This window comes from Salmo trutta, chromosome 34, assembly GCF_901001165.1.
Source record: "Salmo trutta chromosome 34, fSalTru1.1, whole genome shotgun sequence".
Classification (NCBI taxonomy): Eukaryota; Metazoa; Chordata; class Actinopteri; order Salmoniformes; family Salmonidae; genus Salmo; species Salmo trutta.
In genome coordinates this window covers 8,953,759-8,968,431 of record NC_042990.1, presented here as the reverse complement: position 1 = coordinate 8,968,431, position 14,673 = coordinate 8,953,759, and the positions used below count along the sequence as shown (strand labels likewise).

At 42.7% G+C, this 14,673-nt stretch overlaps 1 protein-coding gene across 4 annotated transcripts; it reads right to left on the bottom strand.

Annotated features, from left to right (window-relative positions):
* Nucleotides 1–244: 244 nt before the first annotated feature.
* On the bottom strand, nucleotides 245–14,481 carry LOC115173484 (epsin-1). Of its 4 annotated transcripts, none has more exons than XM_029731602.1 (11): nucleotides 14,372–14,481; nucleotides 13,564–13,704; nucleotides 13,310–13,411; nucleotides 12,365–12,520; nucleotides 8,624–8,752; nucleotides 7,478–7,598; nucleotides 7,109–7,290; nucleotides 5,905–6,955; nucleotides 4,138–4,290; nucleotides 3,520–3,657; nucleotides 245–2,125 (listed from the first exon to the last, which is right to left on the bottom strand). In XM_029731602.1, exons 3-11 carry the CDS (start codon nucleotides 13,376–13,378, stop codon nucleotides 1,692–1,694), a joined length of 2,433 nt encoding a protein of 810 aa, XP_029587462.1. In that variant the 5' UTR covers nucleotides 13,379–13,411; nucleotides 13,564–13,704; nucleotides 14,372–14,481; the 3' UTR covers nucleotides 245–1,691. The 4 variants fall into 4 exon arrangements, with proteins under 4 accessions (XP_029587462.1, XP_029587463.1, XP_029587464.1 ...); XM_029731603.1 differs by lacking the exon at nucleotides 14,372–14,481 and adding an exon at nucleotides 14,134–14,353; XM_029731606.1 differs by lacking the exon at nucleotides 245–2,125 and adding an exon at nucleotides 3,957–3,978 and having other exon boundaries at nucleotides 3,566–3,657.
* Between the last annotated feature and the right edge of the window lie 192 nt (nucleotides 14,482–14,673).

Sequence of the window (14,673 nt, the reverse complement as noted above, 5' to 3'; positions counted from 1 at the left end):
TTTAGTCTAGTGGCGCACATGCATGTATGTGCAAACTAAAAAAATATATACAGTATAAAACACAGACTCACTGTACTGGAGTGACAGATGTTTCGCCAGCCCTCTTGTGGCCATTTGTAATAGCAACCATCACTATGATGCGGATTGAGGCAAATGTTGATTGCGCATAGACCATACGCCTCAAAGAGTTAACAGGCATTGATGGAGATACCTTAAAACATAAGAAATGCCAACCAAGAGAGAATTTGCAGATACTGTAGTCAGAGCCGAGCTCTCAGGAATTGAATCATTTTATTTCTCAAATGTGTACTGTCACAGTTTACATCACAGCCTTGACATACACAATAAAATAAAGATTTATCATACAAAATGTAATTATAATAGTAGCTATGATAACATTTATCGTAGCTATACTAATACACTTGCACTACGATTCAGATAAATTAATTTGTTGACTTCCAGTCCCACTTTCATTTAGCTTCACGTTTTGTGCACCGTCTTGTTGTACTACGACCGTTTCGTTTTAGGCCAAAGAAGGAATGCAAAAATACAGAATGACAAGCATCCAATAGGCCTTACGATGAAAACTCACTGAATAGACATACATTAACAGTATTGTATGGATGGAATGTTGTCTTTCAATACAAATATTTGACCAAAAAAAAGACTAAACTGACAGATAGTTTCGCAGGACAGAAAAAAAGGATATGACAAATTCAGCTTTCATTTGTATACAATGTGTTTGTTCCCGAACATAAGTAAATAAGTAGACATATAAATGTGTACAAAATGATAAAAGGGAAATAAAGCCACTATTGGTTATTGGATGATAATGTGGATGATTAGGGTTCTATCCAATTGGATATGACCGTTTCCAACCAAAGTCACTGTTCAACTCAAGAAACCCACGGGTCACTGACAACTTTGATGCTTGCTGTCAGTAATGTGAGATGAATTAATTTGAATATGGCTCCAGTTTGTTTTTCGAAAGTATCTGTTGGAGGCCAAGTGTTCAAGAAACAAACAAATCGTTTAATAAATAAATAAATAAATAGGATAATAAATTAATTTTAAAAAATACAACAGAACTTTAAAAATGACTTTAAAAAGTTACTGTTGTTATGGTTACTTTTGCTGAAGGACCTCACCTCATCTTCACACAAAACATGCTCGCACACACACACACACACACACACACACACACACACACACACACACACACACACACACACACACACACACACACCTCCTGAAAGCGTCTCTACTAGCATCCTGTTCTTTACGGGTACGTAGGCTTTTGTAGTGATTGTACACATATTGCTATCAAGTCTTCTTAACCCTCCGTCCATCTTTCTCAGAGCCTTATGAGTCAAGCATAAAGAACGAGAGCGTTGATAATAACCTGGTCAGTGTAACTGAAAACGGACAACACGAGAGCAAAATCACACAAGACCTAAATGGAACTAGCTCCTACCGTCCCCGCTAAGTTTCCCACTCTTGAAAGAACCGAAATGAAAATCAAATCAACCAAAATGGAATGTTTTTCCATGAAAAATCATTTCAGAATACTTATATTTTGCCTTGCTTCATTTCTTACATATCGTTGCATACACCTAAATTGGACATGTACATTATATTAACCATTGTAGATTTTGGGGTTGAGGAAGGTGAGCTGGACAGGTTGTAGCTTTTCAAAAAAGGAAAGGATTGTTGTTCTGTTGAAGAGGCTCTGCCATCCCGGTGTCCAAAACCATGTGTGGCTGCAAAGGGACCCCCCGTCCCATTGGAAGAGTGGAAGCTCCCAAGCGGGCCACTGCAGAGTGACCTGCCTGAGGAACCACCCCCAGACAATTGGGTTGTACCATCACAGCTCCAAAACAGGGGGATGCCATCTGAGGTCCCATTGCAGGCATAGCCAGGCCAGGACGAGGCATGCCCAGGGAATGGGATGATAGCTGGGATAAAGGAGTCCCCAGCATGGGGTTGGGGGACTGAAAGCTGGGGTGGGTAACACCGTAGGACATAGTGGTGGAACCTAAAAGGCTGGAGTTTGGGGGGATTGTAGTACGAGACACACCAGCAATGGACGTGACTCTGCCCATAGGGCCTGGGCCTTGTAAAACGCCTGGGAAAGTAGGAAAGGCAAAAGAAATGGGGCAAGAGAGGGAGGAGGAGGGATACACAGTACAAAACATTCCAAGAGAGTGTAGAACAGAGGGAGGAGTGAAAAGGTTACATATGTAAAATATATACAGTATCAGTCAAGTTTGGACACACCTACTCATTCCAGGATTTTTCTTTATTTTACTATTTTCTAGATTGTAGAATAATAGCGAAGACATCAAAACTATGAAACAACACATATGTAAACACGTAGTAACCAAAAAAAGTGTTAAACAAATCAAAATATATTTTATATTTGAGATTCTTCAAAGTAGCCACGCTTTGCCTTGATGACAGCTTTGCACACTCTTGGCATTCTCTCAACCAGCTTCATGAGGTAGTCACCTGGAATGCATTTCAATTAACAGGTGTGCCTTGATCAAAGTTATTTTGTGGCATTTCTTTCTGTCTTAATGCATTTGAGCCAATCAGTTATGTTGTGTCAAGAACTTTGAAAGTTTCTTCAAAAAAAACATGAAGAGCAATGATGAAACTGGCTCTCATGAGGAGTAGAGTAGGTAGGTGAACAGATGATCTCCGCATGTGTGGTTCCCACCGTGAAGCATGGGGGAGGTGTGAAGGTGTGGGGGTGCTTTGCTGGTGACACTGTCAGTGATTTATTTAGAATTCAAGGCACACTTAACCAGCATGGCTACCACAGCATTCTGCAGTGATACGCCATCCCATCTGGTTTGCGCTTAGGGGGACTATCATTTGCTTTTCAACAGGACAATGAACCAGCACACCTCCAGGCTGTGTAAGGGCTATTTGACCAAGAAGGAGAGTGATGGAGTGCTGCATCAGATGACCTGGCTTCAACAATCACCCAACCTCAACCCAATTGAGATTGTTTGGGATGAGTTGGACCGCAGAGTGAAGGAAAAGCAGCCAACAAGTGCTCAGCATATGTGGGAACTCCTTCAAGACTGTTGGAAAAGCATTCCAGGTGAAGCTGGTTGAGAGAATGCCAAGAGTGTGCAAAGCTGTCATCAAGGCAAAGGGTGGCTACTTTGAAGAATCTAAAATATATCATATATTTTGATTTGTTTATCACTTTTTTGGTTACTACATGATTCTATATGTGTAATTTCATAGTTTTGATGTCTTCACTATTATTCTAAAATGTAGAAAATAGTAAAAATAAAGAAAAACCCTTGAATGAGTAGGTGTGTCCAAACTTTGACTGGTACTGTAAGTGACTACAACTACCGGTGCTGACCCACACAACAGTTATCCACTATAGGGTGAGGAAGACCTAGTCAAAACACTGAATCACAAGCACTGCTTTAAATGAACGGATAAATATATATTCCTTCTCTCTCTCCCCTGGTCTCTCTTTCATTTACCCGTCCTTACTTTGTTGCTTGGCAAGGACGTTGAGGGGGGGTTGTTTGGGTTCGGAGGAGAGGAGTGAGTCCATGTTCACGAGTGAAGCTCCTGCGCCAAGGAACGAAGCTGGCGATTTGTTGCTTTTGTCTGCGGCGGCTCCATTGTCTGTAAAGAGAGAGCAAATATTATTGTGATATACAATAAGAGATTCATATAAGATTTTGCCAAACCCTAGAGGAATCATTGCCTATGGGTGGGAAGTATAAATATGAGCAAGGATTTGTTTCACCAGACAAGGATGTGTTAAGTATAGTGTTGGAGACAGACAGAGGGAAGACAGATGGAGTGCTAACACACAAAGAAAAACATTAATGGAATCTGTGACCGTAACCAAACATGCTTGACTGAAAAAGGGAATACAGCGTTTAACTAAGGGACTTAGGAATCCAAAAAAATCATCTTACCCCAGGACACATCAATTGCCGACTATCCCAGAGAAAGAAAAAGGAGCACTCAGATATCTGCATGCAAGGATGTTTGAGGCTTATTGCCAGGACAAAAAGACAGGCTTACATTGCGGCGTATCAGACGCCTTCCTCAGAGCTTGGAGGCCTTTAGGAAGCATACATTACTACAGTACATTACCTGTGCCATTACTTGGAGCTCCCCATGGGTCAGAGTTCATAGTGTCTGTAGTGGTGGAAGCCCCTCCATCTCCCCAGGGGTCACTTGTCGGTGCTGTGTCTGTGGGAGCAGCAGTTGCACCCCAAGGGTCACTGGCGGTGGGCGGAGTCGATGCTGGAGGAAAGGGGAAGGGGTTAAACCAATCTAATGGGGAACTCCAACCCAAAAATGTAAATATGGTAATTGTGCTCTCTATCTTAAAAATGACTATATATTAATTTCCTATCGTGTGTTTAACTTTAGGATTGAGCCAAAATCTGTATTAAGAGCACGTGTGATGATGTCACAAGGTTATAACCATTACCAGTAGTTCATCAACTACTTCTCAGACAGAGTTCAGTGTGTAAAATCGGAGGGCCTGTTGTCCGGACCTCTGGCAGTCTCTATGGGGGTACCACAGGGTTCAATTCTCGGACCGACTCTTTTCTCTGTATATATCAACGATGTTGCTCTTGCTGCGGGTGATTCCCTGATCCACCTCTACGCAGACGACACCATTCTGTATACATCTGGCCCTTCTTTGGACACTGTGTTAACTAACCTCCAAACGAGCTTCAATGCCATACAAAACTCCTTCCGTGGCCTCCAACTGCTCTTAAACGCTAGCAAAACCAAATGCATGCTTTTCAACCGTTTGCTGCCCGCACCCGCCCGACTAGCATCACTACTCTGGACGGTTCTGACCTAGAATACGTGGACAACTACAAATACCTAGGTGTCTGGCTAGACTGTAAACTCTCATTCCAGACTCATATCAAACATCTCCAGTCCAAAATCTAATCTAGAATCGGCTTTCTATTTCGCAATAAAGCCTCCTTCACTCACGCCGCAAAACTTACCCTAGTAAAACTGACTATCCTACCGATCCTCGACTTCGGCGATGTCATCTACAAAATAGCTTCCAATACTCTACTCAGCAAATTGGATGCAGTCTATTACAGTGCCATCCGTTTTGTTACCAACGCGCCTTATACCACCCACCACTGCGACCTGTATGCTCTAGTCGGCTGGCCCTCGCTACATATTCATCGCCAGACCCACTGGCTCCAGGTCATCTACAAGTCTATGCTAGGTAAAGCTCCGCCTTATCTCAGCTCACTGGTCACGATAACAACACCCACCCGTAGCACGCGCTCCAGCAGGTATATCTCACTGGTCATCCCCAAAGCCAACACCTCCTTTGGCCGCCTTTCCTTCCAGTTCTCTACTACCAGTGACTGGAACGAATTGCAAAAATCGCTGAAGCTGGAGACTTACATTTCCCTCACTAACTTTAAACATCAGCTATCTGAGCAGCTAACCGATCGCTGCAGCTGTACATAGTCAATCTGTAAATAGCCCACCCAATCTAACTACCTCATCCCCATATTGTTTTTATTTACTTTGCTGCTCTTTTGCACACCAGTATCACTGCTTACACACCACTGCTATCACTCCAGTGTTAATCTGCTAAATTGTAATTACTTTGCCACTATGGCCTATTTATTGCCATACCTCCTCATGCCGTTTGCACACACTGTATATGGACTTTCTTTTTTTCTCTATTGTGTTGACTGTACGCTTGTTTATTCCATGTAACTCTGTGTTGTTGTTTCTGTTGCACTGCTTTGCTTTATCTTGGCCAGGTCGCAGTTGTAAATGAGAACTTGTTCTGAACTAGCTTACCTGGTTAAATAAAGGTGAAATAAAAAAACTAAATTAAAAAAATAAATAACTATTACTCATTACCTGGTGGTCCCCATGCCTCATCATCAGCCTTCGAGTCATCGCCAAATGGATCTGCGGGGGGAGAGGCAGCTGTGGTCCCCTCGTCTCCCCAGGGATCAGCCTTCTTTTCAGACGGTGGATTGGATGGAGCACCCCACGCATCTGAAGCCTCGGTTGGTGGACTGGATGGTGCCCTAAAAGGATCAGCACCTTTCGTTGGGGTATTCAATGGGGCCCCAAAAGGATCAGAATTGTCTTTTGGCATACTGGATGGTGCCGAAAATGGATCCTCTTTTGGTGCCCCAAACGGATCGGCTCCATCTTTAGACATATTGGGTGGTCCTGAAAAGAGATCATCTTTTGGTGCCCCAAATGGATCGGAACCACCTATTGGTGTATTGGATGGTGCTGAAAAGGGATCATCTTTTGGTGCCCCAAACGGATCAGAACCACCTTTTGGTGTGTTGGATGGTGCTGAAAAGGGATCATCTTTTGGTGCCCCAAACGGATCAGAACCACCTTTTGGTGTGTTGGATGGTGCTGAAAAGGGATCATCTTTTGGTGCCCCAAACAGATTGGAACCACCTTTTGGTGTATTGGATGGTGCTGAAAAGGGATCATCTTTCGGTGCCCCAAATGGATCGGAACCATCATTTGGTGTATTGGATGGTGCTGAAAAGGGATCATCTTTTGGTGCCCCAAACGGATCAGCTTCAACTTTAGATGATGCATTGGATGGTGCAGAAAATGGATCAGAACCATCTATTGTAGCTGCAAAAGGATCTGAACCATCTGTTGGGGCACTGGCTGGCGCCGCAAAAGGATCTGCTTCTTCTGTTGTAGCATTAGATGGTGCACCCCATGCATCCTCGGATGGAGCTTTGGATGATCCGCCCCATGCATCCTCGGATGGAGCTTTGGACGCAACCCCCCAAGGATCAGGAGCGGGTGTTTTGGCTGCTGCGCCCCATGCATCCTCCTCTGATGGTTCATCTGCCCCGCCAAAGGCGTCAGCAACTTTTCCTGCTTTGGCGGCATCCTCCCATTCAAGCTCTTCCTTGGTCATCTTTGACTGCAATTACATAAGTGATTGGACAATCATGATGTCAAACACACATTTATTTGGTAGATGATCCAAAATTGTCCTAAGTGTACAATAATTTACTGAAGGCGTCTTTGAGTCCAAATAAAGGGAGAAATCAGACTATTGAAGTGTAAAACTAACCCTTCGTTCCTCCTCTTTTTTCTGGGCCTCTAGTCTCAGTTTTTCTTGCTTCTTGGCCTCAAAGCTGGCGGCGAGGTCAGCCACAGAAGGGATGTTGGCCAGGGAGGGGAGCCCGGTGGCTCCTGGGACATACACTGGCTTGTAGTTGGGGTCCTTGGGGTCGTTGGGGTCGTCCGAGGAGGCTGTGGGAAGAGCACGATAAGATATAGCATGATAAGATACATTATGCCAAGCAGGGTTGGGGTTCAATTCAGGTTTCAATTGAAGAAATTGATTATTTGTTTTCTGTGAGATTTTCCGGGAATGTTTTAAGAGAAATGGGCCAAATGAAGTCTCTGAAATGTAGAGTGTGTGCTCTCTAATGCTCACCAGTGGCGTTCTTTGAGATCTTGTCTCTGGTCTTGAGCGCAGACTCTCGCTCTTCCTTTAGTTTCTCGTCGTCCTCCATAAGAACCAGTACTACCTTGGCCTTCTCCCTCACGTTCACCCCCTGTGAAGGATAGCATGAGCAGACATTAGCACGTACCGCTAGGCAGCTCTCTTTCTGGAGCATGGGGCTCCCTAAGTGTAACTGTACCAAATTAGTATGGGAAAGCTCAACATCAGAAAAGAAGTGGCCAGTGTATGAATGGCAAAGCACTGTGTTAGCTTAGATGTTAGTAGAGCCAGATACTTCCAAGCCTCACTCACTTATTGGACTGGTTTCCCGGGCCAGTTTAAACCTATTCCTGTTCTACAAAGCACTTTCACTGGAGATTTTCTGAATGTACTAATCATAAAAGTGATGCTAATTTTGTCATTTTTATTAGGATCCCTATTAGCTAACGCCGTAACGCTAGCTAATCTTCCTGGGGTCCAACACCAATTAACAAGACATTACAAACAACCACAATCAAGACTTCAAACATTCAACAAGTAGACAATACAGACAATTAAAATACCTTACAGGAAACACATTTAACATTCAGTTGATACTTTCTATTTCCTGTCCAGTCATATGGTCTATCACATTCGATGTTCTTTTATTTTTTTCTTGAAGGTGGATTTACTTTTTGCCTGAGAAATATGGATTGGTAAAAAGTTCAATTTAGCTATAGCTCTATATAAAACCGTAGATTTAAGGCGATTTGTCCTTGGCTTGAGTTGTTTAGCTGCCCTGAATTTGCCTGTCTGGTATGGTGGTTATGCGTGTTGCTAGTATGTACTAATTGGACTGAGAAATACTGTGGTTGTTTTGAAAAATATAGCATTCCTAAAGAAAATCAGAAGACTGGAGAGTAATTTGTTTTTAACGTGAAGCCATGAGAGATTCGGATGCATTTTAATAATATTAATTCAGTTAGAGCAATGACGAGATAATCTGGAGATAAAAGTTATGCTAATGGTAATTATGAATACATAAATTCGCTCACAGTTAATTTCTCAAGTGGGGAGGCTTAAAGTAATACCTTGGAGATGGAACTTGCATATCAGAGGAGTTGGTGGGACAAACATGCATTTAGCAAGCTTTAGTACCTGATCTTTCCCATCCTTGTCCTGGAAACGGAACTCTGTTAGCGCTTTCACAATGTAGACGTTGTCCTTCATCGTATTCAGAACGCGGTCTGAGCCCGTCTTTAACAGGTTCTCCAACAGGGTCAACGACTGCAGTTGGGGGATGGGAGTAAAAAAACTAAATAGGGAATCAAGATAATCATCGTCTACTCCTTAAAAACACTCTCAGAAACATGATCCCTGCATGGAGCAATCGTCAGCAGGAAAATAAATACATCATTCATAAAAATGTAAGATGGCACCATAGTGAAATCCAAGACGTGCCAGAAAAATATGGTGAAGATGGGAGCGTTTTTATGAAATTACAAGCGGATTGTAAAAGTTGAGAAAGATTACAAAACATACAGTACCAGTCAAAAGTTTGGACACACATTGCAGGGTTTTTCTTTATTTTCTACATTGTAGAATAATAGTGAAGACATCAAAACTATGAAATAACACATATGAAATCATGTAGTTACCAAAAAAAGTGGAATTTGTGGAATTTCTTTCCTTCTTAATGCGTTTGAGCCAATCAGTTGTGTTGTGACAAGGTAGGGGTGGCAAACAGAAGATAGACCTATTTGGTAAAAGACCAAGTCCATATTATTGCAAGAACAGCTCAAATAAGCAAAGAGAAACAACAGTCCATCATTTTTTTAAGACATGAAGGTCAGTCAATCTGGGAAATGTCAAGAACTTCGAAAGTGCAGTCGCAAAAACCATCAAGCGCTATGATGGAACTGGCTCTCATGAGGACCGCCACAGGAAAGGAAGACCCAAAGTTAGTTAACACTAAGTTCATTAGTGGCACGTACCAGTATCGTGGAAAAACTCAATAAATATAACAATTCCTAAAGCATCTAATCCCTCTGTGCTGAATGACTACTGTCTTGTTGCCTTGACATCCTTAGTAATCAAATGCGTTAAGAAAATTGTGAAAAGTCCTTTTCTCAGCGTCATCCAGAAGCTCCTCGACCCATTTCAGTTTGCCTATCAGCCCAACAGAGGAGTTGATGATGCCATTCTTACTCTCCTCAACATGGTCTACAGACATCTAGAGGGTGTGCTCTCCTCAACATGGTCTACAGACATCTAGAGGGTGTGCTCTCCTCAACATGGTCTACAGACATCTAGAGGGTGTGCTCTCCTCAACATGGTCTACAGACATCTAGAGGGTGTGCTCTCCTCAACATGGTCTACAGACATCTAGAGGGTGTACTCTCCTCAACATGGTCTACAGACATCTAGAGGGTGTACTCTCCTCAACATGGTCTACAGACATCTAGAGGGTGTACTCTCCTCAACATGGTCTATAGACATCTAGAGGGTGCCAAATCCCCTGTCAGAGTTTTGTTTGTTGGCTTTTCTTCTGCCTTCAACACAATCCAGCCTTACATTCTGGCACAGAGACTCATTCGGGACTTCTTCTTAGATGGGGGAGCTGTTGGACTTCCTGAGCCAACGGTCACAACGGGTCAAGGTGGATCCCCACGTGTGGGACATACGCACCACCAACACAGGCTCTCCTCAGGGATGGGTTTTGTCCCCACTCCTGTACATCTTATACACTAATAGTTGTACTAGTTCCCATACTGACAGACACCTTGTTAAGTTCGCTGATGACACTGCCCTTGATCAGCCTGTTGCATGATGACGAGGAACACCATGGCCCGGTCCTAAATGACTTGGTAGAGTGGTGTGACCAATCACACATGGTCCTCAATACCAATAAGACCAAAGAGACGTGCATAGACTTCAGGAAGTGTACAACACCTACCTCTGCAACATCGATCAGAGGTCAGAATATAGAGCTTGTAGAGGAATACACATATCTGTGTGTCCTCTTGGACAATAAGCTTCAGTGGAGTAAATGTGCAGACCTGCTATACAAAAAGAGTCAACAGAGACTATACTTTCTCAAAAAGCTGGGATCTTTTAATGTTAATTGTACTTTACTGACTCTGTCTTACAAATCTTTCATTGAGAGTATTTTAACTTTTTGTATTGTTTGTTGGTTTGGCAATGCCACTATCAGCCAGAGAAATATGCTGAGAAGGATTATCACCACAGCAAGCAAGGTACTTGGAGTCAATCAGACAAGGCCTGGATGAGATCTTTAAGATCAGGGCCTTCCGCAAGGCTCACAAAATCATTTTCGATCCAAGCCACCCCCTGTACCCAGACTTTAAACTACTCCCCTCTGGGCGCAGGTACCCCTCAGCAGGAAAAACAGAACTAGACAATCATTTGTGCCAGGTGTGATATCCCTCCTAAATAACTCGGGCTAATGTTCCTATCGACCCAGTAAAGCCAGCAGGCTAGTCCCTTTTTATTGGTATGTAACCGATACGAAAGTTGTATTGTCCATTTGGTTTGTTATTTAAACGTCACTTTAAACGTGTACATGACACTGCAACAACGTTTCCCCATGGGGACAATAAAGTCAGTAAAGTAGGTGAACGGATGATCTACACATGTGTGGTTCCCACAGTGAAGCATGGAGGAGGTGTGATGGTGCTTTGCTGGTGACACTGTCAGTGATTTATTTAGAAATCAAGGCACACTTAACCAGCATGGCTACCACAGCATTCTGCAGCGATACACCATCCCATCTGGTTTGCGCTTAGTGGGATTATCATTGGTTTTTCAACAGGACAATGACCCAAAACACACCACCAGGCTGTGTAAAGGCTATTTTACCAAGGAGAGCGATGCATCAGATGACCTGGCCTCCAAAATTATCCGACCTCAACCAAATTGAGATGGTTTGGGATGAGTTGGACCACAGAGTGAAGGAAAAGCATCCATCAAGTGCTCAGCATATGTGGGAGCTGCTTCAAGACTGTTGGAAAAGCATTCCTCTTAAACCTGGTTGAGAGAATGCCAAGAATGTGCAAAGCTGTCATCAAGGCAAAGGCTGGCTACTTTGAAGGTTACTTTTTTGGTTACTACACGATTCCTTATGTGTTATTTCATAGTTTATGTCTTCACTATTATTCTACAATGTAGAAAATAGTCAAAATAAAGAAAAACCCTTGAAATGGGTAGGTGTGTCCAAACCTTTGACTGGTACCGTGTATGTCCGATGCCAATATAAATACTGTAGACGAAATGTATTTGTATATGATTTGTGGCGAAAGAAACAAGAAAGTGTCAAATAATATAAAGAATCTTTTCACAGTAAGAGGAATAATGTAGTTTAATTATATATATATATATATATATATATATTTTTTTTTTACAAAGCTCTCAACAACAAAAACCACCAACCTACTTGAATAAGAGAACATAATATTACAGGAAGCATGGACTGAACAGAAATATAAAAGCACCATTCCTGGACAAAGGCTTGATATCGACATTGTCGTCTCTGAAAGGTAACCACACTGAAGTGATCGGTACCAGTAACTCAAACCCAATGCGTCATAGCAATCCACCCCACCAAAGACAAGATAAATAAATCATTTGATGTGACAGAAAAAGAGAGAGGCGTGGTTCTATCCAGCACTGGTTGATGAACTGAGCTGTTCAGCAGGGTAGCGCATCAATTATTCAGAATAAAGTTTCAGAATAAAGAATGCATACAACCAGTGAGCCATACAGTACGAACAACTTTGACGTTATGATGAGTAGATGTACATCTGTAGATTAGATTCTTTTATACACAATCTAAATCTTTCGAACTATAAATATGTGTAATTATACCCCTTTTGGCCTCACCTTGTAGATGTGCCTCCAGTTCTTGTCGTCTTTGAGGCGTTTCCACAGCATGGTCATGATCTCATTGCAGGCCACCACATTGTAGGTGAGGTCCGAGATGTCGGCCATCTGCGAGCTGGAGGGGCCCCAGGGGTCATTGGAGGTGGCCTCCCTCACCTGACAGACATACAGCAGTGTTAACACAGATTATTTTCCAGACGGAGAACAAAGACTCCCCTATTTGACCTAGATAGTTTGTGTGTATGCATTGATATGTAGGCTACGTGTGCCTTTTTAAAAAATGTATATAGTTCTGTCCTTGAACTGTTCTTGTCTAATGATGTTCTGTATTATGTCATTCTGTAATATGTTTAATCTTTTATACCAAATACCATCCAGGCCTTCTGGCACCAAACTTGTACTATATAATTGTAGGAAAATACTGGTGATAGAGTCACTGGTGTTACAGACAGGGGTAGCAGATGGAGGACATACCCATGCTCTGCTACAAAGGGTGTGTCTTATTTCAGAACGATGCTGCAAAGGCACTTCAGAATGCTGACAGTGTCAACTGAACAGCAGGGGTGGCCATTCTTACCCTACAAGGGCTAGTGTGGATGCAGGCTTTTGCCCCAGCCAAGCAGTACTAACTCGATTCTACTAAATTAAAGCCTGATCCAGGACTGCGATCAGTTGAATCATGTGTGCTACTAATTGGCTGGCACAAAAGCCTGAACCCACACCAGCCCTTGCAAGGTAAAACGACCCACCCTTGGTACAGCATTTAGAGGAGAGAAAGAGAGGGATAGAGTGAAGATGAAGGGAAGTATGTAGAGTAGTAGAGAGTGAGAGGAAGATGAGACAAATCAAGAGGAAATCAGAGAGCAAAGGACAGAGAGAGCGAAGGGGAAAGGAAAGGAGGAAAGACAAGATGGACGACGATGGAAAGTAAGTCATATCCTTTACCTTGACCTCAGCCTCAGAGAAGTTCTGAACGAGGTTCTTCAATTGTCGGCGTAGCATAGAGGACGTCATGGTGCCTGATGGGGTGTCTCAAACCACAAGGAACTAGTCAGGATAAAGACTAGTAAGAGCATATACACACACCTTTCACTCATATATTAACCATGACGCTTCTGTCTTGCCTCGCGTAACACCAGACATGTACATGTCTGTAACACAGGAGAAGCTGTGTTACAGCTGCTTATACCTCTGCTTACCTATTGAAATACAACTGACTGTGGGTGATGTCAAAGAAGCGAGTCTCTCTTTCGATCTGCTCTCACTGGATGCTCATTCTGTTAGTCTCTCTCCACGACAACATTGGGTCCCAGCACACACAGATCTGGAAAAAAATTATCCTAAAAAAGGGAGCAAAGCAATGACAAAAGCTATAGGCTATTGAAGAAGCAACTTCACATTGGCATGCCACTGGGCAACAAATTGTATCACCCAGTCATGCAATGGTTAGCTTTGTGTTTTTAAATGTAAATACCAAACAGAAAAATGCCAAAAGCAGCCTAGTAACTAGACATCGTCATGATTGTAACCAAATCAACGCCATTCATGTTAGCAAAAGGCTAAACTAGCTTAGTAGCTAGCTAGCGTCATGCAATGCCAATGTAATGCCGACAAATCCAGGATCTACAGTGCTACAGATTAGCTATGCACCCGAGTAGGCTACTGTCGATTTAGCATGCTATTTGGCAATATTCTTATTGAAGAACAGTAATTACGATAGATCAACCAAGCTACTGTCTGCATCACGATTCAGAACCATGGACAGCTACCGTAGCTAGCCAACGTCAGTGCATCTCCATGGCTGTCGAATGTTGTTTTCATCCAAGCTTTAGCGTAGCAAGCAATCTAACCAGTTAGCTATCAATGACAGCCGTCTAATGACAACGACAGCTTGGAAAATATAGCTTTGGTAAACTTCTAAGGACAGCGGACACTTTTAAGATAACATGCTTCCATTGGGTATCCATGTTTCATATGATTTTGCGTGTATTTGAAAGGAATACGAACCTTCGGGATGCTTTCAGGGATCTGCTAAGAACTACAATTTCCGCTTCCGTCTGCAATCCGCACCTGACCTGGCTAAAAGACCACTCCCCCTACTTAATAATCACGAGAACGTTACATTGTTGTCAATAAAATTTAACAATGTGGCAATAATGTAACGTTGTCTCTATTGGTACTGAAACAAATACTATGTTTGCTTCTTTGTTTTTCCACAAATGAACTGATTATTCTTGGGAGCAGTCGTGCCTGTTTCTCATAAAGTATGTGTTTATTGAGCATTTTCTGCGTCTCAAAAGTGTACATAA